At 38.8% G+C, this 23846-nt stretch overlaps 1 protein-coding gene across 4 annotated transcripts in view; it reads right to left on the bottom strand.

Annotated features, from left to right (window-relative positions):
- Positions 1-23846, bottom strand: part of LOC136260495 (adhesion G protein-coupled receptor L3-like) — a 124446-nt gene that overhangs the window by 94164 nt on the left and 6436 nt on the right. For all 4 annotated transcript variants that reach the window (XM_066054238.1, XM_066054247.1, XM_066054265.1 and 1 more), the window contains 3 exons: positions 13426-13758; positions 10984-11283; positions 10612-10929 (listed from right to left, as the gene is read on the bottom strand). In XM_066054238.1, the coding sequence (XP_065910310.1) occupies positions 10612-10929; positions 10984-11283; positions 13426-13758 (951 nt within the window). The remainder of the gene's footprint in view (positions 1-10611; positions 10930-10983; positions 11284-13425; positions 13759-23846) is intronic.

Raw genomic sequence — 23846 nt, 5'->3', positions numbered from 1 at the left:
TTCTTGGCCGTCACCTTGGATTTCACATCTTTTTTCACCATAGCCTTTCTCAGGGCCGCACTCTTTTTTTACAGCTTGGCTGTTTTGGATTAGATTTCACTTCTTTTTGTATTTGTATACCCCAAAGCCGGCTTATGGCTGGCTTTAGGGCTTTTTAACCTGTGATTTTTTCTTTACTACAGGAAGAAGAAAAGATGAAGCAGGATGATTTCTTTGTAGCTGACCTCTCTGCAAGGCGATCCTTCTAGCTGATCTCTCTACCGGATGACTTGCTTGTAGCTGAACTCTCTACAGGGTGATTTGTTTGTAGCTGAACTCTCTACAAGGTAACTTCTTCTAGATGATCTTTCTACAGGGTGATTTGTTTGTAGCTGAATTCTCTACAGGGAAATTTGTTTGCAGCTGAACTCTCTACATGGTAGTTTCTTTGTAGCTGAACTCTCTACAATGTACCTTCTTCTAGCTGAACTCTCTACAGGGTGACTTGTTTGTAGTTGAACCCTCTACAGGGTGATTTGTTTGTAGCTGAACTCTCTACAAGGTGACTTCTTCTAGCTGATCTTTCTACAGGGTGATTTGTTTGTCTCTACAGGGCAATTTGTTTGCAGCTGAACTCTCTACATGGTAGTTTCTTTGTAGCTGAACTCTCTACAATGTAACTTCTTCTAGCTGAACTCTCTACAGGGTAACTTGTTTCTAGCTGAACTCTCTACAGGGTGATTTGTTTGTAGCTGAACTCTCTACAAGGTAACTTCTTCTAGATGATCTTTCTACAGGGTGATTTGTTTGTAGCTGAATTCTCTACAGGGCAATTTGTTTGCAGCTGAACTCTCTACATGGTAGTTTCTTTGTAGCTGAACTCTCTACAATGTAACTTCTTCTAGCTGAACTCTCTACAGGGTAACTTGTTTCTAGCTGAACTCTCTACAGGGTGATTTGTTTGTAGCTGAACTCTCTACAAGGTAACTTCTTCTAGCTGATCTTTCTACAGGGTGATTTGTTTGTCTCTACAGGGCAATTTGTTTGCAGCTGAACTCTCTACATGGTAGTTTCTTTGTAGCTGAACTCTCTACAATGTAACTTCTTCTAGCTGAACTCTCTACAGGGTAACTTGTTTCTAGCTGAACTCTCTACAGGGTGATTTGTTTGTAGTTGAACTCTCTACAAGGTAACTTCTTCTAGCTGATCTTTCTACAGGGTGATTTGTTTGTCTCTACAGGGCAATTTGTTTGCAGCTGAACTCTCTACATGGTAGTTTCTTTGTAGCTGAACTCTCTACAATGTAACTTCTTCTAGCTGAACTCTCTACAGGGTAACTTGTTTCTAGCTGAACTCTCTACAGGGTGACTTGTTTGTAGCTGAATCCTCTACAGGGTGATTTGTTTGTAGCTAAACTCTCTACAAGGTAACTTCTTCTAGCTGATCTTTCTACAGGGTGATTTGTTTGTAGCTGAATTCTCTACAGGGCAATTTGTTTGCAGCTGAACTCTGTACATGGTAGTTTCTTTATAGCTGAACTCTCTACAATATAACTTCTTCTAGCTGAACTCTCTACAGGGTGACTTGTTTCTAGCTGATCTCTCTACAGGGTGACTTGTTTCTAGCTGAACTCTCTACAGGGTGATTTGTTTGTAGCTGAACTCTTTGCATGATTGTTTCTTTGTAACTGAACTCTCTACAATGTGACTTCTTCTAGCTGATCTCTCTACAGGATGACTTGTTTCTAACTGAACTCTATAGTGTGATCTGTTCATAGCGGAACTTTCTACTGGGTGATTTGTTTGCAGCTAAACTCTTTGCATGATTGTTTCTTTGTAACTGAACTCTCTACAAGGTAACTTCTTCTAGCTGATTTCTCTACAGGGCAATTTGTTTGTAGCTGAATTCTCTACAGGGTGATTTATTTGAGCTGAACTCTCTACATGATGGCTTCTTTGTAGCTGAACTCTCTATTAGGTATCTTCTTCTAGCTGATGTGACTACAGGGTGACTTGTTTGTAGCTGAATTCCCTACAGAATAACTTGCAATGTAATATAACTGTGTAAATTATACATGCAGCTGAATGCTTTATTAGGGTGACTGTTCTATTAGAGTATCTTGATCTCGCATTTGCTGCACATAGTTGCCTTTCGAATCATAACTCAGTGATTTGCAATTCGATTCTTCTGTACTACTGCAAGAACTTTCTATTATGATTATTCCAGCTATATACTGATTTTCAGTTCATTGCTCTAAGCGGTTTGCCTGGTAGACACGAAAACTAATAGTTTTTTTATTCATAAAAATCGATTGCGTATTTTGACACATGTTGAGTTTTGTGTCATATCTCCATGGTCTTTATCCCGATTCCTTTCAAACCACAAAAAGGCACTCCTACGATGGTTGCTCCATCTAGATATCAATTTTCAACTCATTCCTCCAAGGGGTTTACCCTGTAGGCGTGACAGACCTTCGACCTTATTTTACGCACATAATCGGTCATAACTCCGTGAATGTTCATCGGATTCCTACCAAAGTTGGTACGGAGATCCGCCTTAATGAGCCCTTTAAGTGTGCCAGATTTCAGCCCAATCTGAGAATGCATTCGTGTTTTATGGCGAATTTTGCGAAGTGTGCGAAATGAAGAAGATGAAGAAAAAAACGAAGAAATTAAAACGAAATTTTGTTTGCTCGTATCTCGGAAATGGCTGGACCGATTTTCTTCAAATTTGGTATGTAGTCTCCCCTAACTGGGCGGCACGTCTCTAGCAAATTTGGCTCCAATCCGATAAGGGATCACAGAGCTACATAGGTGTGAAAATTGCGTTTTCTTTCTTCCTGTTAATATACTCATGGTGTGGCGCACCGGCTTCTTGGGCCGCACGACACACTATCGTGTGTCTTGATCTAAACCAAAACAGCCAAGCTGTAAAAAAAGAGTGTGGCCCCCAAGGTGAAAAAAGATGTGAAATCCAAGGTGGTGGCCAAGAAATGGCTGTGATGGTAGGTTAATGGCAAAAAAATTTAATTACTTTTTGTATTACAAGTCACAAAGCTGGCCATATGGCTTTGATGCTGCTTCCTTTTAACTTGTACGGAATTGTGGAAGAAAGGAAGTAATTGTGTGTATAGCTTTTGTCTGATGAAATATTTGTATATTTAACATTGAATGATGATTATCACATACTGTAGTTAATAAGGTGACTTCTTACATAACTGAACTGTAGCTGAAATTCTCATTGTTTATAGCTGAACTCTTTCAGGGTGATTTGTTTCTAGTTGATCTCTCTACAGGATGATTTGTTTCTAGCTGAACTCTCTACAGGGTGATTTGTTTGCAGCTGAACTCTCTACATGGTGATTTCTTTGTAGCTGAGCTCTCTACAAGGTGATTTGTTCAAGCTGAACTCTCTACAAGATGATTTGTCTCTAGCTGATCTCTCTATAGTGTAACTTGCTTGTAGCTGAACTCTCTACAGGATGGTTTCTTTGTAGCTGATCTCTCTACAGGGTGACTTGTTTCTAGCTGATCTCTGTACACGGTGACTTGTTTCTAGCTGAACTCTCTACAGGGTTTTCTGTTTGCAATTGAACTCTCTACAGGATGGTTTCTGTGTAGCTGATCTCTCTACAGGGTGACATGTTTCTAGCTGATCTCTCTACAGGGTGACTTGTTTCTAGCTGATCTCTGGATGACTTGTTTCTAGCTGATCTCTGGATGACTTATTTATACAGTAGCTGAAATCTCTATAGGGTTTTCTGTTTGCAATTGAACTCTCTACAGGATGGTTTCTGTGTAGCTGATCTCTCTACAGGGTGACATGTTTCTAGCTGATCTCTCTACAGGGTGACATGTTTCTAGCTGATCTCTCTACAGGGTGACTTGTTTCTAGCTGATCAATGGATGACTTGTTTTTAGCTAATCTCTCTACACGATGACTTGTTTCTAGCTGAACTCTCTATAGGGTTATCTGTTTGTAATTGAACTCTCTACAGGATGGTTTCTTTGTAGCTGCTCTCTCTACAGGGTGACTTATTTCTAGCTGATCTCTCTACAGGGTGAACTTGTTTCTGGCTGAACTCTCTACAGATAATTTGTTTGCAGCTGAACTCTCTACATGGTGGTTTCTTTGTACCTGAACTCTCTACAAGGTGATTTCTTCTAGCTGATCTCTCTACAGGTTGATCTGTTCGTAACTGAACTTTCTACAGGGTGATTTGCTTGCAGCTGAACTCTTTATATGATGGTTTCTCTGTAGCTGAGCTCTGTACAAAGTAACTTCTTCTAGCTGATCTCTTTATAGGGTGACTTGTTTGTAGCTGAACTATCTGAAGGGTGATTTGCTTGAAGTTGAACTCTTTACAAGGTGATCCTTCTAGCTGATCTCTCTACAGGATGACTTTTTCTAGCTGAACTCTCTACAGGGTGATCTTTTCATAGCTTCACTCTCTACAGGGTGATATGTTTGCAGCTGAACTCTCTACATGGTGGTTTCTTTATAACTAAACTCTCTATAAGGTGATGTCTTGTAGCTAATCTCTCTACTGGATGACTAATTGTTTCTAGCTGATCTCTCTATAGAGTTATAACTTTCTCTATAGAGTTATAACATGTTTGTATAGCTGAACTCTTTACAGGGTGGTTTTTTGATTGATTGCTGAACTCTCCAGCTACACGGTGACTTGTTTGTACTACAGAGTGACTTGTTTGTAGCTGAACTCTCTACAGAGTGACTTACTTGTAGCTGAACATTGCATAAAGTAACTTGTTTGTAGCTGATCTAGATGAACTCTCTACTGGGTAGCTTTTTTGTAGCTGAACCCTTTACGCAGTGACTTGTTTGTAGCTGAATTCTCTACAGAGTGACTTGTTGTCTCTACAAGGTGGCTTGTTTATAGCTGAATTCTCTTCAGTGTGACTTATAATGTTCTGAATCTCTACAGCAACATATTTGTAGCTGAACTCTCTACAGGGTGACTTGCTTGTAGCTGAATTGTCTATGAGATTAACTGTTTGTAGCTGAACTCCATAGAGAATAACTTGCAATGTCATATGATTCTATATTGGAGTAAGTTATAAACGTAGCTGAATGTTCTATTAGGGTGACTGTCCTATTAGACTATCTCGATCTCGCATATGCTACACGTACTTGGCTTTGGAATCAGAACTCAGTGGTTTTTAATCCGATTCTTCTGTACTACTGCAAGGACTTTCTATGATAATTATTTCAGCTACACACCGATTTTTAGCTCACTGCTCTAAGCGGTTTGCATGGTAGGCGTGAAAACTAATAGTTTTTTATTCATAAAAATCGATCGCGTACTTGTGACATAGGTTGGGTTTTGTGTCATATCTCAAAGGCCTTTAACTTGATTCCTTTCAAACCACAAAATGACACTCCTACGATAGTTACTCCATCTACATAGCAATTTTCAGCTCATTCCTTCAAGCGGTTTACCCTGTGGGCGTAACAGACCTTCGACCTTATTTTACGCAAATAATCAGTCATACCTCCGTGAATGTTCATCGGATTCCTACCATACTTGGTACTGAGATTCGCCTTAATGAGCCCTTTAAGTGTGCCAAATTGCAATCCGATTAGAGCACACATTCGTGTTTTATGGCGGATTTTGCAAAGTGTGCGAAAAGAAGAAAAAAAATGAAGAAAAATTATCCAAACTTTGGCCGCTCGTATCTAGGAAATAACTGGAGTGATTTTCTTCAAATTTGGAATGTGGACTCCCCTACCTAGCCAGCACTTCTGCAGAAACTTTGATTTTAATCGGATAAGGAATCACGGAGCTACAAAGGTGTGAAAATCGCGTTTACTTTCTTCCTGTAAATATACTCACGGTGTGGCGCGCCGGCTTCTTGGGCCGCACGACACACTACCGTGTGTCTTGATCTAATCAAAAACAGCCAAGCTGTAAAAAAATGTGCGGCCCCCAATAAGGCCATGGTGAAAAAAGATGTGAAATCCAAGGTGGCGGCCAAGAAATGGCTGTGATGGTAGGTTAATCGTAAAAATTTTAATAACGACAATTCAGGTGAATTTGGTGCCAAGACCAAGCGGCACAAAATTCACCTGAAATGTCGTTCTTAAAAAATTTTTACCATTAACCTACCATCACAGCCATTTTTTGGCCACCACCTTAGATTTCACATCTTTTTTCACCATGCACTTTTTTGGGGACCGCACCTTTTTTACAGCTTGGCTGTTTTTGATTAGATATCACTTCTTTTTGCATTTGTATACTGCAAAGCCGGCCTATGGCTAGCTTTGGGGATTTTTTACCCCATGGTTTTTTTTTCTTTACCACAAGAAGAAGAAAAGAACTTAAAGAAGATTTTTAATACTTCAATTTTATTAGTAATTATACAAATTATATGCACATATTTATTACATGCCCATTATTCCCCACAAGATATTATTTTGCAGCTGATCTCTCTACTGGGTGACTTGAAATGTAGCTGAACTATCTACAAGGTTACCTCTTTTAGCTGATCTCTCTACAGGGTGATTTGTTTCTAGCTGAACTCTCTACAGGTGATTTGTTTGCAGCTAAACTCTCTACATGGTGGTTTCTTTGTAGCTGAACTCTCTACACGATGGTTTCTTTGTAGCTGAACTCTCTACAAGGTGAATTCTTCTAGCTGAACTCTCTACAGAGTGATTTATTTGCAGCTGAACTCTCAGAGTCTACATGATTTTTTTCTCCTGGGCTGGATGTACTGCCCTTGTCTACCACCCCCAGCACCAAGGAGCAAGTGTGCTGGACAACTGAAAGGGGGACAACTAAATGGTTTCTTTGTAGCTGAACACTCTACAAGGTGACTTCTTCTAGCTGAACTCTCTACAGGGCGATCTTTTTGTAGCTGAACTCTCTACAGGGTGATTTGTTTGCAGCTGAATTCTCTACATGATGGTTTTTTTGGAGCTACAAGGTGATCTTTTCTAGCTGATCTATCTACAGGTTCTTTGTTTGCAGCTAAACTCTCTACATGGTGGTTTCTTTGTAGCTGAACTCTCTACATCAACATTGAAACCGGATCACTACTGCTGACCCGGATGACCCACTGACCCGGATAGCAATCCGGGTCACACCCGAATTTGACCCGGATGTGACCCGGATTAATTAAGGCTGAGACGTGTTTCGGCTAGTCTCGAGCAAGCGAATGAGTCTACATTTTGAGCGTTCGATTTGTGTTGAGTAAATATTGCAACTTCAGCCTAGCTGTAGGTTGAAGACCAAAAAAAAAAAAAGATCTTCACCTACTGACAATAGCTACCCCTCACCATAGATACCCTCAGTTTCGTGCTACATACTGCACTTACTAACAAATGGGCGTGGCTGAGCATATGTTGGTAATGCGATAAGTGGGCGTGGCTCACGAAAGAGCTACACGATAGCGTTTATAAGTTCCACGTCGTCAAACAAACAATTTCGTTTCTCACTTATCCAATCTGGGTCAGACCCGGATAAATTGTAAACCGGGTCAGACCCGGATAAATTGTAAACCGGGTCAGACCCGGATAAATTGTAAACCGGGTCAGACCCGGATGACCCAAAGAAAATGTGACCCGGATGACCCGACCCGGTTTCAACGCTGCTCTACATGATGGTTTCTTTGTAGCTGAACTCTCTACAAGGTGACTTCTTCTAGCTGAACTCTCTACATGGTAGTTTCTTTGTAACTGAACTCTCTACATGATGGTTTCTTTGTAGCTGAACTCTCTACAAGGTGACTTCTTCTAGCTGATCCCTCTACAGGGCTATTTGTTTGTAGTTGAATTCTCTACACGGTGATTTGTTTGAGGCTGAACTCTCTACATGGCGGTTTCTTTGTAGCTGAACTCTCTACAAGGTGACCTCTTCTAGCTGATCTCTCTACAGGGTGATTTGTTTCTAGCTGAACTCTCTACAGGTGATTTATTTGCAGCTAAACTCTCTACATGGTGGTTTCTTTGTAGCCGAACTCTCTACAAGGTAACTTCTTCCAGCTGATCCCTCTACAGGGCGATTTGTTTGTAATTGAATTCTCTACACGGTGATTTGTTTGAGGCTGAACTCTTTACATGGTGGTTTCTTTGTAGCTGAACTCTCAACAAGGTGACTTTTTCTAGCTGAACTCTCTACAGAGTAATTTGTTTGCAGCTGAACTCTCTACATGATGGTTTCTTTGTAGCTAAACTCTCTACAAGGTGACCTCTTCTAGCTGATCTCTCTACAGGGTGATTTGTTTCTAGCTGAACTCTCTACAGGTGATTTGTTTGCAGCTAAACTCTCTACATGGTGGTTTCTTTGTAGCCGAACTCTCTACAAGGTAACTTCTTCCAGCTGATCCCTCTACAGGGCGATTTGTTTGTAATTGAATTCTCTACACGGTGATTTGTTTGAGGCTGAACTCTTTACATGGTGGTTTCTTTGTAGCTGAACTCTCAACAAGGTGACTTTTTCTAGCTGAACTCTCTACAGAGTAATTTGTTTGCAGCTGAACTCTCTACATGATGGTTTCTTTGTAGCTAAACTCTCTACAAGGTGACCTCTTCTAGCTGATCTCTCTACAGGGTGATTTGTTTCTAGCTGCATGAACTCTCTACAGGTGATATGTTTGCAGCTGAACTGTCTACATGGTGTTTTCTTTGTACCTGAACTCTCTACAAGGTAACTTCTTCTAGTTGATCCCTCTACAGGGCAATTTGTTTGTAGCTGAATTCTCTACAGGGTGACTTGTTTGCAGCTGAACTCTCTACATGGTGGTTTCTTTGTAGCTGAACTCTCTACAAGGTGATCTTTTTGTAGCTGAACTCTCTACAGGGTGATATGTTTGCAGCTGAACTCTCTACAGGGTGATTTGTTTGTAGCTGAACTCTCCACAGGATGGTTTCTTTGTAGCTGAACTCTCTGCAAGGTGACTTGATTGTAGCTGAACTGTCTAAAATATTAACTGGTTGCTGCTGAACTCCCTACAGCATAACTTGCAATGCAATAGAAATCTATAATGGAGTAAGCCATGAACTAGGTGAATGCTCTATTAGGGTGACTGTATCTCAATCTCTCATTAGCTACACAGAGTTGGCTTTGGAATCATAAATCAGTGGTTTGTATACCAATTCTTCTGTACTACTGCAAGGACTTTCTACGATGACTATTCCAGCTACATACCAATTTTCAGCTCACTGCTCTAAGCGGTTTGCCTGGTAGGCGTGAAAATTATTGTTATTTTTATTCATGAATCTCTATCGCGCAATTGTTACACACCTTCAGTTTCATGTCATATCTCCATGATCTTAATTTCGATTGTTTTCAAACCACTAAAAGACACTCCTACAATGGTTGATCTATCCACAAACCGATTTTCAACTCATTCCATGAAGTGGTTTACCCTGTAGGCGTGACAACAAATCGATCTTGTTTTACATAAATAATCGATCATAACTCCTGAACCATTCACCGCATTTGCACCAAATGTGATACTAGGATTCATCGTTGGACTCCCTTTACGTGTGCCAAATTTCAAGGCGATCGGAATACGCGTTTGTGTTTTATAGCAATTTTTCAAAGTGTGCGAAAAGACGAAGAATAAGAAGAAATAAAAAAGAACTTTTGGGCACTCATATCTCGGAAATGGCTATGGCGATTTTGGTATGTGGGGTGGCCTACCTGGCGGGCACCTCTGCAGCAAAACTGGTTCCAATCGGATGAAGGATCACAGAGCTACAAAGGTGTGAAAATCGCGTTTTCTTTCTTCCTGTCAATATACTCACGGTGTGGCGTGCCGGCTTCTTGGGCCGCATGACACACTATATTTAAAATTAAATTTTGTTTGCTTGTATCTCGGAAATGGCTGGAGCGATTTTCTTCAAATTTGGTTTGTAGACTCCCATAACTGGCCGGCATGTCTGTAGCAACTTTGGTTCTAATCGGATAAGGAATCACAGAGCTATATACATAGGTGTGAAAATTGTGTTTTCTTTCTTCCTGTTGATATACTCACGGTGTGGCGCGCTAGCTTCTTGGGCCACACGACACACTATCGTGAGTCTTGATATACAAATGATTTAATACAGCTAAGCACCACCTTTAGTCCACATAATTTGGCCACTAATTATTTCAAAGATATACCAAAGTAACCACGTGTTAAGCCACCACAGTAAATTACAATAGCAACTGAATTTGTATCAGAATTTGGAATACATTTAACTAATGGAGACTATTGATTACACACCAATATATTACTCAGTAAATAATATCATCAACACTTATACACTGAATGGGAAGCAGCAGCTACATTAATGGCTTGGGTTGAATTGTTATCAAAATACCACGTGCTTGCTTGCATAACAAGATTCCTTGGGCACTGTTCATAACAATGGCCAGTGAAATACTGTATAATCTTAGCTTTATTTTCCTTCCGTTACAAATGGGCTTCTTTGATTCATGTTCCATACCAGAAAGCGATGTGCATTTGGTTTGTATCAGATTTGTAGTCATTCTGCCCTTCAACGTGCCTCAGGCTTTTGGGTGTTGTGTTTACAAATCAAACACAAATCTCATGGTTGGGTTATAATTATCACTTGTAACATAACATGAATATAATATTTAGATAGTGTAATATAAAAACTCACTATCAAGTCTCCGAATGAAAACTATATCTGATTGGAAAGGTCCCAAAATATTTACTTTACAAGTATATCTACCCTCATCTCCCTCCATCAGGTAATAAAACTGGAGACGACTAGTAAGAGTGGAAGTACGTGTGATGAATATTCTGTCATCATTTGTCTCAGCACTTCTATCAAGTCCATTCCAACTGAACATAATCAAACAAGGCAACACTTCTGAATCACTAAGTATAGCCACTTCACAATTCAAAACTAAGGCATCACCCACATTAGCTGATATATTGGTAACATTTGGAGATATGGCAGTACGAAAGGATGGTACTAAGGAGAGAACAATGGTATACAGCGTATTAATAAAGTTTGTCAACAACTAACCCATTAGATCCAGTGATACACTGCCATTAGCCATTACTGGTGGAGTAGTGTTGATCACCACTTCACAATGGTACTCTCTATCAACTGTGTTTATTGTTGAGATGTTAAAAGTGTCTATGAATAGTAGTGAATTTTTCCTTATAGTTACGGAAGTGTTATTTTTCCTAGTCAATACTACACCACCTCTACTCCATATAATATCCACTCTACTGATGACACCTCTCACAGTAGTTACATTACACTCCAGTGTTAATGGTTGACAAATGTTGGGGGAACCAACAGTGACATTAGGAGTAGGAACTAAGTTAAAAAAATCACAGTACATCACTATAAAAATGTAGGTGTTACAACAGTACGGATGTGCTTTAGGAATTAACATAATTATTCAAACACAGTACGTACAGTATGTGGTCAGATAGAAGTGGACCATTTATGGTATAATACAGTACCTAATGCTAAAAATAAAAATATCACTCAGTGTGTGAAAGGAAAGGGTTGCTTTAATTATGAGTTATACTAGTAATGCATGTACATTTAATATATGTATCACTTTCGCATTTCTGATCAAAGAAGCTGCCTGGGCTATGTTTGCAATGTAGCCCAGTGGTGACTTTTCCAGGCTACAACTGGCCAGCCAATTATCTAAACATCAATGACAAAATGAATTATTATGGGAAATGATCATACAGTATGATAGTAACTGTATAGTAGGGACAACAAAGGAGTAGGCGTAGCCCACAAAATAATATCACCCAAAAACCAGCCTCAATTTTCCCTGACGACAATGAGGCAGTATTTGTTAGGTAAAACTAAGCCCAAACAAGCTTTCAGATCGACCCAAAACGCTTTCAACAAGTTGCTACGGAATTTAAAAATAATATTTGGCGGAATTTTCTACTGACTGAGGAAGTAGCTGACTGACTGACTGACTGATGCCTTCAAACAAGTGTAACTCGATAACGGCTAAGGCTACGGGTTTGATTTTTTCACTGTTCAACCTCGCTTCTGCCTGACAGGTACCTTTTGGCATACCGCAGTATGTACAATGCATTTTTCATGGACTTACCAGTGCTCTCCTTTGTATCCCATTCATCTTTGCTGACAGTGATGAAAGGTGTCAATTTGGTGGTAGCACATGATGGCTTACCTTCGTAATGGAAATTGTCTGTATTTTTCATAGTGGCTATTTTGATTGCAGAGGTGCTTTTCAAACAGTTCTTGATTCGTGCTGCTGTGTAACAGGTTGAACAGAGCTGACAGCGAAGCATAATGGATACTGGACTTTTCAGATGATAATCAATATAATTTGGGTGCGCAGCACTATTTCTTTTGGTATGCGTGGATTGTAGAGGTGCATTTTGAACAGTTCTTGATTCGAAATGCTGTGTAATGGGTTGAACATAGCTGACAACAAAGTGTAAATGGATACTTCACTTTTCAGATTATAGCTGGGGCGCACAGTGCCATTTCAGATGCGGTATGCGTGGGTTCATCAATCATAATAAAATTATACAAAAATATTTAACAAACAAGTACACAAAAAAATTGGAATTTTCAACTAGAGTAGGGACCATAGCACATCAATAAAAAGTACTGAAACAAGTTGGAGTAGTCCATGATATTAAATCACCGTAAAACAATAAGAAGTGTTATATCCCCTAGCTCAAGATACCATGAGCACAGAAGGGATATAACACTTCTTATTGTGTTACTGTGATTTAATATCATGGACTACTCCAACTTGTTTCAGTACTTTTTATCGATGTGCTATGGTCCCTACTCTAGTTGAAAATTCCAATTTTTTTCATGTACTTGTTAATATATGTAGTACACACAACTTGGATTTGGCCATAAAAACCATTCAGACAGAAAACATTTTGTTATCCTCCTATCCTACAAACCGAATGTTGGTGAAGAAAGATAGTGCAATAGCTTATTCACAAGTGTTTCGAGTATGGACCATGCCCACAATACTAATAACACAAAATACAAACGAGCTAACCACTCTACAAGCAAGCTTACTCTTCTAGGCCTTTAGTAAACCCTGTAATTACACTATAAACAATTCAATAACACTGTACAAAACATTAAACTTGTGTAGCCAAAATCCTCTGTAATATCTGAATGTACCAATAACTGAATCTTTCAGGTATGTATATGTAATATAATATGTCCTGTGGTTGCAATAATATTGGCTTGTGTAATTGTTCAAAAAGTGTGGGCTGTTAGCCTGCTATGGGTCAGAAGTGTTACATATCAGTTGTAACACGGGGCATTTGTGCTTTGGCCTGATGTATATTCCCTCATCCCTCAGGCCTATGACCCTCAGTCTGTTGGGCATACATATCATGCAAAGCCATCATGCCCGTGTTACAACTACTACTTGTAGACTGAAGCAGACTGGATTACAAAATCATTAGTATATACACCATTATTACTAACCAATCACATCCAGTGTAACACTACTATTAGCCATTGCTGGTGGAGTAGTGTTTATCACTACCTTGCAATGGTATCGTCTACCATCATCAGTTGTGTTCAATTGTGAGATGTCGTATGCGTCTGTGTACACTGCTGAGTTGTCTGTTGTGGAGCTAATATTGACATTAATACTGACCCCCATCACCCTCTTTAGTTCTACACCATCATTTCTCCATATAATATCCACTCTACTGGTAATATCTCTCACAGTAATCACACTACACTCCAGCGTTAGTGACTGACCAACTATCTGAGTAGTGGTAAGGGCTTCAACATATACATCAGGTGTTGGTACTGTGAAGCACAACAACAATTACTACATTGGTGCATGAAACAGCCTGTATTGTAGGGCTCTGCAATATACCCATATTTAGTCATATAAAGGTCTTAACAAAACCACAATACAGGCTTTGTTAATGGATACACTACTTTTAAGGTTGTTTATTCAGTTTTTTATGTGACCGGGCTTGCAAAAAACAAGACTAAATAAATTTGTCTACTTTTTAAAAGTTCACCACTCATAACTTTTCATTGCATTACAGTACTATGGCCATGAAAATTTCAGCACTTGTTTTAAACCAAGTCAGGGGCAGATCTAGGTGGGTGCTAAGCTAGGGGCATCTACATAATATTGGGTGCTAAGAAAAGTGGTAGCGCTACTGGTTGATACAACTACACTATAGTAGTACAGTGTGCAAAGCACAGACGTGTTTTATCTAGGGAGGTCTGGGGGGTTGCCCTCACAAGAAAGTTTTGCAAATTTAGCTTTCTGAGATTGAAATTGGCAATAATTTTTACTGAATCTTACTAAGCATTGTGAGCCACTTTAGCGATTAAAGTGAAATCATTACTATTTTTCTAACAGTGGTACAGTATAACTAGCTGGCTTTCATAATTTATAAAGGGATCCACATAAATGCTGCAGTATAGTTTGAGTTCAAGGTTGAAGTTAAATGGGTCTAGGATTTGGTATTTGTTCTTTATCACTTTAAAGAATTTTAATGATGGATAGAGTAGTTGACTGTTCTATTAGAGTATTTTGATGTTAAGCACTTTTCCCGACATTAAATTTGACCCTCTCTTGTTGATTCCTAGAAGAGATTAGCTCTTTTCTCTTCTTGCTCTTTTCCATCTTTTCATTGTCCATGTATGTTTTAGATGTAATTAAACCTGTACTGTAGCTTCTACTATCTTTCTAGCTAGCACATAGTAAAATTTTGGATGGGGCGCTTCAGCTCCCCCATATCCACCTCCCTATGTAAATATTCCCTTAGATACTCTATTCCAATATTGAGGCAATATTTATTATGTGATGGAGTGTGCCAATATTCCCTGTTTTCACTGGCCCAGTACAGCTAATGTTACATGAACATTTATTGATACTGCATGTATGTTTCAGAATAACACTTTGTAAATATTTCCTATCAAGGGCAAGAGAAGGAGAGGAATTCAAGTCTGAAATAGTGAAACAATCAAAGTAGTTTGTATTCATATAAAGCCTTACATTCCAGGCCAGATACTCTATCTTAAAGTGAGAACGTGATGCCATGTTGACAATTGTAATCCTCAGGTACCAGAAGCAAACATCCTCGTATGCAATATTTGTTCACTTAAAATGTGTAATAAGCATCCTTGCAAACCCATTTGTTATTGATTAGTGGATGTGATGGGTGACAAGACTATCACCATTATATAGCTCACTTGCATTACTAATGTGTTAAGTATTCTTGCAGACATGCTTCTCATGCTCATACATGATTAAAATGAAATAAACTTTACAAGTCACGGAGGAGCATTGAATTGAAATCTTGCTGACATGAGTAATAAATGCTGGTAGGCACTTCATGAATGAAAGGACTTCAAACCAGTCTCACGTGGTCAGACCGCTATTTTCTCCCACGATGTTTAGCAATGGGAAATTATAAGTGCCTGCTTATAATTTTTGATTGATAAGTGCCATGGGAGAAAAGGCGGTCTGGCCACGTGAAACAATTCAAAACCCAACATAGAACATTAATTTATTGCAAACAACTGTCTCTGGAAAAACTGGTCTTATTGTCCATTTAAAAGTATCGAGAAACACCGGTTTTAAATATTCAGAGTGTTGTAGCTGGCCAATGGTGGTAGCTACGCATACCAAATTTTCACACATGTTACAACAATTTCTTACCTTCCAGATCATCCACTGAAGAAGCAGTCAACAGCTAAGTTTCCTGCCATTTCATGTAGTTTTTAAACTGAGGTTGACTGCATCAGCCGAGCTCCAAAGGGGTGGGAGGTGGGGGGGGGCCTGGAAGGCGGGCAAGATGATGTTTGAAAACATGTTGGGATGAATTAGGCCAAGTTATGGGCCATTCAGGGCTCAAAAGGTGGCTAAAATGAAAGGAAATTTACATTGTCCAATACCACAGAGCTGTACAGCCACACACAGCCATCTCCTGGTTGGCCAGGGCTCCATCAAGACCCCAGACAACTTGTACGGTTTGCCACTGTGCTTGAAAAAAGCAACCAGCAAAAGCAGACCACTTCACTCTGGTTGACTGTGACAGTGAAATTTGATACCACATTCATTAAGCTTTGTGTTTGTGCAAAAAAGTCAAACTTCCTGTCTTGGGCGATAGGAACTGGTTGTCGCAGATCCAGTCATATTTGTAAACAACTGCTAGCATATTTTTCTCTGGCAGGTTTTATTGGTGCACATTTCTGGGGTCATTCAAATATTTAACTACAAAGAAACACCATAGCAGACCTCTTAAACTATTAGGAAAGCATATCACTTCAACTTGGAAAGGGGTGTCCTACATGTGTGAACAAAAATGAAGTGTAGCCTTGAGGGTTTGTTTAGAGAGTTTGCGGGGAAAACACTTTACAGTGGAGCCTCTCTATTACAGACATTTTGCTGTAATATAGAGGTTTTCCTCTTAACGAGACCTGTTGGGACAAAAATTTTTGTCCATATTTTGGAGGTTTTTCTATTGTGTCCTGATTTCAGGGAGTTTGTTAAGAGAGGTTTGTGGAGAAGCTTGCTATACACAACAGTGACTTCATACTTAATTGGATTACTATTAACATTAATTACCACTTTGTATGCATACACTTATCAGTTTTTGTAGCTTATTAGTGTAATCAGCCAGTTGTTTTTTACCTACCCATGTCTGTATTACTACTTTTTGTATGTTATCATTAGGTTGTTTTGACATATCTCTGTCTTTTTATTGTTCTAGTTTTGTAGCTAATTAACTTTCTTTGTGAACCTGTATGGTTAACCTTTAGTTGACCTTAGCACCACATCTTGTATAAATACAGTGTATGTGTGTTTGAAAAGTCAGTCTGTGCTAAGCCTTGAGAGAGCAAGTTTGGAGAATTGTAGCTAGAACCACTCCGACACGAGACAAGGTTCCACTGTAGACAAACTATAAAACAGTTAAGAAGATATTTCTGTTCATAATTAAGTTGTTGAAAGCAGTTTATACGGATAGTGCTTCCTTAGCAATGCATAGTACTTAGAGAATTATGAAATAATTCACCTATTACAAATTTCGAAGTTACAATAACTATTTGATAATTCTGTATGCATAATTGTATTATTGCAAAACAGAATCCTTAATCAAAATAATATTACATGTACATTTCCAGCTACACTGTATATACGGTAATTGAGTCGTGCCTGGTTTTTAGAAGTAGTACAAAAGAAAAAGCCCAAACCTCATGATGCCTGATCATTATAAAATGAGTTGTCTGTATATTCAGGAAAATTTTACTGATGTGGACTACTGTACAGTACATACTGTAAAGTGGAATTTTATCCTGACCAGAGGACTTTAATCTTGCATTTAGGGAACATTGCAACATTAAAATTTATGACCTATTCTATCACATAGATTTTTGCTGTTGTGAGGTCATATACAGTACCTATGTGGTAGCATTAATCTACAAACCAGGTGCTTGTTTAGGTAGATGGAAAACGCAGAAATGGTTGGATAAGAACATAGACACAGATGTGGACACAGACACAGACAGTTTTAAAGTACACCTTTACATTAATCATAATTTTCATACCTAATATTGTTCTGTACACAAGTCTTTTCTTCCAAACTCAGACAACACCTTCTCATAACACTTATCCTTTTAAAACTGCATGTGCAGAGGATAGGCTAGGATGCTACAGAGTACAAAAGACCATGTACTGTTGCACATATGCTCTAGAATTGTAGCGATTCAGGAGATATGTCCTAGTAAAGTTTCGCAGGCTAGATCCAGCTTTCACTATAAGATGTAGGGACTTATACCTAAGTGATGAGGCTCTAAGGGCCTGCCCTGTGAGACTAAGTTGGGACATGCCAGCTGAATCTATGACTCTGCATTAGATATCTAGAGCATGTGTATAACAGTACAGTGTACCATGGTGCTCTATAGCATGTTGGCCAATTCCCCACACATATATGTGCTTATAATGGATAAGAATTTGGGAAAGTGACTTCTGGGTCTGGAAACATTAGGTATAAATGTGAACATGTATTTTGACAATGTCCATGTCTGTTCCTTCATCTACATCCATGTCTGATCATTTCTAACCACCCTACTTGTTTATGTACATAATGGCTTGCCCATTATTTATAATAGCTCAATCAGTTGTTGTTCCCCTGACAAATACTAACATTGGTGAGCATTGCAAAACAGCAACTTTGTTTCTCAAATTTAAGGAGCATGGAGAAAACACCTATTTTATACTAACCTTCATGCTTTTCATCTTATACACTTGTTGGAACGATTAATAATTACATGTGAACAATTTATCATACCGTAGTATTGTGAATTTGTCACCTTGTAAGATTAAAATAGCAAGGTTTTCTTTCATAAACAATTTTTTTTGTGGGAAAAACCTGCTATGCAAAGGCATTTTATATGCCTTTCAACATTGTATAGCAAATCATCAATTAACATGCTTATGTGATCACCCTAGCCAGATAAAGACCATGGCTTCTTTCATGCCATCACTACTGGTTTTTGGTAAAGTAAAGCACATTTATAACATCCGTATTTTTCGTGATGACTGGATTGATTTCAGAGGCACTTTTACTATTGTTCTTCGATCGTAGCACTGTGTAATGGACTGACTATAGCTGAAGCAAATTAAGCGTAATCGCCACTTCACTTTCGAGTTAGTAATTGATAGTTGGTATGGGGAATGTGTTCAGACAAAAACATTAATGGTGGTGCTCTCATTTCTTTTGATGCAGTATGCTTGGGTCCACCAGTCATACACAAAAAAGTGTAATCGCCACTTCACTTTCAAGTTAGTAATTGATAGTTGGGGAATGTGTTCAGACAAAAACATTAATGGTGGTGCTCTCATTTCTTTTGATGCAGTATGCTTGGGTCCACCAGTCAATGACATACAAGAAAGTAAACAAACAAGTGTAAAACAAGTTAATGTTGTGTTACTTCTAAAAACCAGGTGCCATGCAGCTAGCTAACTCATCTGGAATTACAGTATATGCTACTATGAATTAACCAACTATGTATTACTATATTACAATAGGGTAGTTTTGGGTTGTGCAATAATATTATTAGCTAATTCTCGTATTTCGTAATTCATGAAATTTTCATAATTCGTTCAATCACGTTGCTATGCACTGCTAAGGATGTATATAATTTATGTACATGTGTGTTGTATTGTTTTTTGTATGTGTATTATTGTTCTGTTATTATGTATGTTTGGATTGTACTGTGTGTATTTTGCTTGTATGTATATGTTCATGTATGTGCTTGTATGTATGTCCCTCCAGTGAGGAAAAGCGGCTGTGCCAATCATTGAGAGGTTAAACTTATCAATCAATCAATCAATCAATCAATCAATCAATCAATCAATCAATCAAAGAAGGAAGCATTTGCTAAACAAACCGCTTTTACCAACATATCACGCACAGAAGTATCATCTAAACTGTTTATTATAGCGTGACTAACATGTTTTTCCTACAAATTCTCTCGACAAAGCCTCAAAGCTGCTCTTCATTTTCATTCGCGTATGTAAGGGATACGCCCCCTTTCAACTCGAAGCAATAGGCTATTCCTGGTAGTGTACGAGGCCTGCACCGTTGTTTTTCAGTTGCTAAATGCCTGAAAACCTCAAGGGGAAGGTAGTCTGAGGAAAGTCGCCACACCCATATTTCAGTCTGCCGAAAAGAAACCACCTCAGAGCAAAGTTCACCTGTGCAGAAGTTTAATACAGACTTCATTTTGCTTTAACTTCTTACATAAAAGTTGTTTTTACCATTATTTAACGATTTTGCTCAAGTATGGGTGAGTACGGACAAACATAAGTGGATAGGTAGATAGGTACACACACACACACACACACACACACACACACACACACACACACACACACACACACACACACACACACACACACACACACACACACACACACACACACACACACACACACACACACACACACACACTTTTATGAAAACAATTTCAGTAAACCAGGCACGCACCTGGTTTAAATTAGGAATTATAAGCTCCATTAGGGATCATAGAAAAAACAAGGGAGGTTGCTTACACCTGCAGATATACTAGTGGACATTTAATCCCTAATTCAGTCATGGTATAGACTAAATGTCTACTATCTGCAGGTGTAGGCAACTTCCCTTGTTTCCCTTTTTTAATGATCCCCAATCAAGCATAAAATTCCTATTTTTTCCTCATACTTGTTAAAAATATACACCCTCCTTGGAAGACTATTTTTGCTATGCTGTTTCTCGTTAATGCATTCCTGAGCACTGTTAATACAGCTATTATGGCATTTATACACCTTCTCTTTCCTTTGGAATAAGGTGTAAAAGTGGTATATTCACATCTCAGATCAAAGGAAAGCCAGTGCATACATACTACACCTGTGGTGAAGATCAAAGTGCCGTGCTGTAGTACATACGTATATAACTGAATAATACCATGGCAAACTAAGTGATATTACCATGGTTTGTGTCTACGCCTACCATATATGTGTAACTTCACGCATTCCATGAAATTCTTACATAAACAGTAAACAAGTCTCTAATACCAACACCTAAATTAACCAAGAATTATTCACCCATCAGAGAGTATTTGGACCTCCATGACTTTATATTATGTTGCTTTTTCCTCTCTGCAGCTCTCACTACGATTTCTTTTAAATCGTAAAGGGTTTGAGGCATGATGGCTAACCTATAAACATACTCATTTTCAAAATTATTCCCTTAGGCTGTTTAGTAACCCTGCAGGCATGAGAAAATATTGGTCTTTCAATTATCCATAACTATGTGGATGTTTATCTATACAAAAACAGCCAAGCAGCGAAAAAAGGGAGTGGTCCCCTAAAAGCCAAGGTGAAATAAGATGTGAAATCAAATGTGGGGGCTAAGAAACGACCGTTCATGGCAAAAATTTTAATAACAACAATTCAGGCGAATTTGTGTTGCCTTCTCCAAGTTTTACATACAGTACTAAGATTCGGCAGCAAATTCACCTGAATTGTCTTTATTAACATTTACTTACCATCATAGTCATTTCTTGGCCATCACACTTGATTTCATATCTTTTTCACCCTGGATATTTAGGGGCCACACCCTTTTTCACAGCGGCTGTTTTTGTATAGATATCACTTCTTTTTGTATTTGTATACTCCAAAGCTGGCCTGAGCTTTGGAGATTCTTTTACTTGTGTTTTTCTTTACTGCAGAAAGGAGGAAGACATCAAGAGCTGAGTTCTGTGGATATTTTTTATAGTGACGCATTTTGTTTACAAAAATTTACACTGTATGAAAGTTATCACTACCTCAAAGTCATGTCCTTTGTAGCTGAACTCACTACAAAGTGACTTCCAGTGCAGCTGGACTCTCTTGAGAATGAGCTGAACTATCTACAAGGTGACTTGTTTGTAGCTCCATAGGGTGATATGTTTGTTGTTAAACTCTCTACCGGTAGACTTGTTCATAGCTGAACTCTCTACAAAGTGACCTTTTTTGTAGCTGAAGTGTGATTTGAACTTTCTACCAGGTGACTGGTTTGTAGCTAAACTCTCTAAAGAGTGACCTTAAATCTCTTCAGGATGACTTGCTAAATACTGAATACTCCATAATTTTGTAGCTGAACTTTCTACAAGGTGATTTTTTGGTACAGTAGTTGAACACTCTACAGGGTGAGTTGTTGAATAATACTGACCTCTCCACATGCAGGGTGTTTGTTTGCAGCTGAACACTTTACTGGGTGGTTTTTTGTATCTGAATTCTACAGGTGACTTGTTTGTAGCTAAAGTCTTTACATGGTGACCTTTTATTATCATACAGTACGATAGTACTGTATAGTAGGGACCACAAAGGAGTAGGCATGGCCCACGAAATAACATCACCTAAAAACCAGCCTCAATTTTCCCTGACAACGATGAGGCAGTATTGGTTAGGTAAAACTAAGCCCAAACAAGCTATCAGATCAAACCGAACTGCTTTCAACAAGTTGCTACAGAATTTTAAAATTAATTTATTTAACGGAATTTTCTACTGACTGACTGACTGTCTGATGCCTTCAGTCAAGCATAACTTGATAACGGCTAAGGTTACGGGCTTGATTTTTTTCACTTTTCAATGTCGCTTCAGCCCGAAAGGTGCCTTTTGACATACCGCAGTACATACAATGCATTCTTCATGGACTTACCAGTGTCCTCCTTTGTGTCCCATTCATCTTTGCTGACAGCGAAAAGTGTTGATTTGATGATAGCATGTGATGGCTTCCCTTCATAATGGAAATTGTCCATATTTTTCATAGTGGCTGTTATGATTGCAGAGGTGCTTTACGAACAGTTTTCAATCCGTACTGCTGTGTAACGGGTTTAACACAGCTGACAACAAAGCGTAATGGATACTTCATTTTTCAGACAATAATTAATATAACTGGGGTGCACGGCACTATTTCTTTTGGTATGCATGGATTGCAGAGGTGCTTTTCGAACAGTTCTAGGTCTGTACCAAGTTGAACATAGCTGACAATGAAGCGTAATGGATACTTCACTTTTCAGATGATAATTGATATAGCTGGGGGTGCACGGCACCATTTCAGATGTGGTATGCGTGGGTTCACCAGTCATAACAATAAAATTTACAAAAAAAAGTTAACAAACAAGTACAGAGGAAAGAATTTTCAATTAGAATAGGGACCATAGCACATCAATAAAAAGTACTGAAACAAACTGGAGTAGTGCACGATATTAGATCACAGTAAAACAATAAAAAGTGTTATTTATATCCCTACTGTGCTCAAGATACCATAATGGAAATGCACAGTAGGGATATAACACTTCTTATTGTTTTACTGCGATTTAATATCGTGCACTACTCCAGCTTGTTTCAGGACTTTTTATCAATGTGCTATGGTCCCTACTCTAGTTGCAAATTCCAAATTTTTCTGTGTACTTGTTATTAATATTATTAACGCTTTACAGTGACCAGCACTGAAAGTATGACAGCAACTTGTGCTGCAGCCTTAGGATTACCTAACCTAGTTACAAGGACTCAGACTTAAACAATGACTTATAGCAAATTAAGGTGTAACAGAAAAGGAGCCAAAGTAAAGAAAAAACCCCAGGATTCGAACTGCAAGTGGAGGAAAAAATCCCTCCACTTGTTTAATATTGAACTCTCCACATGGTGACTTGTTTGTAGCTGAATTTTCTAAATTCTGACATTTTGTAGCTGAAATCTCTTCAGGGTGACTTGATTAATACTGAATTCTCCACAGGGTGATTAGTTTGTAGCTGAAGTTTCTACTGGGTGATTAGTTTGGCTGCCATGCATAATATTCCATACATGCGTGAGGTTGTAAGTGGACTGTATTGCAGGCCTGTATGCAGGAATCTCAAAAGGGGGGTTCTAAATTGAAGCGGTAGGTGATTCCAGATGTGGGGGTCTGGGGGCACAGCCTCCAGACACTGAGAAAAGTTTAATATTCAATGTCCTGAGAATAGCCTCAAATTGCTTAAATGCAGAAATGCATGCAATGATAAAATAAACTTCTCACACATCATTGTGTTGACACAAATTCCTCTCAAAATATGTGACCCAGTCTGGGAAAACTGGGCTTATCGCCTATTTAAATATTTCAAGAAATGCTGGTTTTAAGTATTTAGTGTGTTGTAGCTCGCCAATGGTTGAAGCTATGCGTACCAAATTTTCACACGTTTTGTACCAATTCCTTACCTTCCAGAGCATCCACTGTGCAAATAGCCAACAACTAAGTTTCCTGCCATTTTAGATAGTTTTTAAACCGAGGTTGACTGTATCAGGCGAGCTGCAAATTGGGTGGGAGGTGGGGGCCCTGGAAGGCGGGCAAGATGGTGTTCAAAAA

This window comes from Dysidea avara, chromosome 1 (assembly GCF_963678975.1).
Source record: "Dysidea avara chromosome 1, odDysAvar1.4, whole genome shotgun sequence".
NCBI lineage: Eukaryota > Metazoa > Porifera > Demospongiae > Dictyoceratida > Dysideidae > Dysidea > Dysidea avara.
The sequence above is the reverse complement of the archived record's forward strand: the minus strand, read 5'-3'. Positions and strand labels throughout refer to the sequence as shown.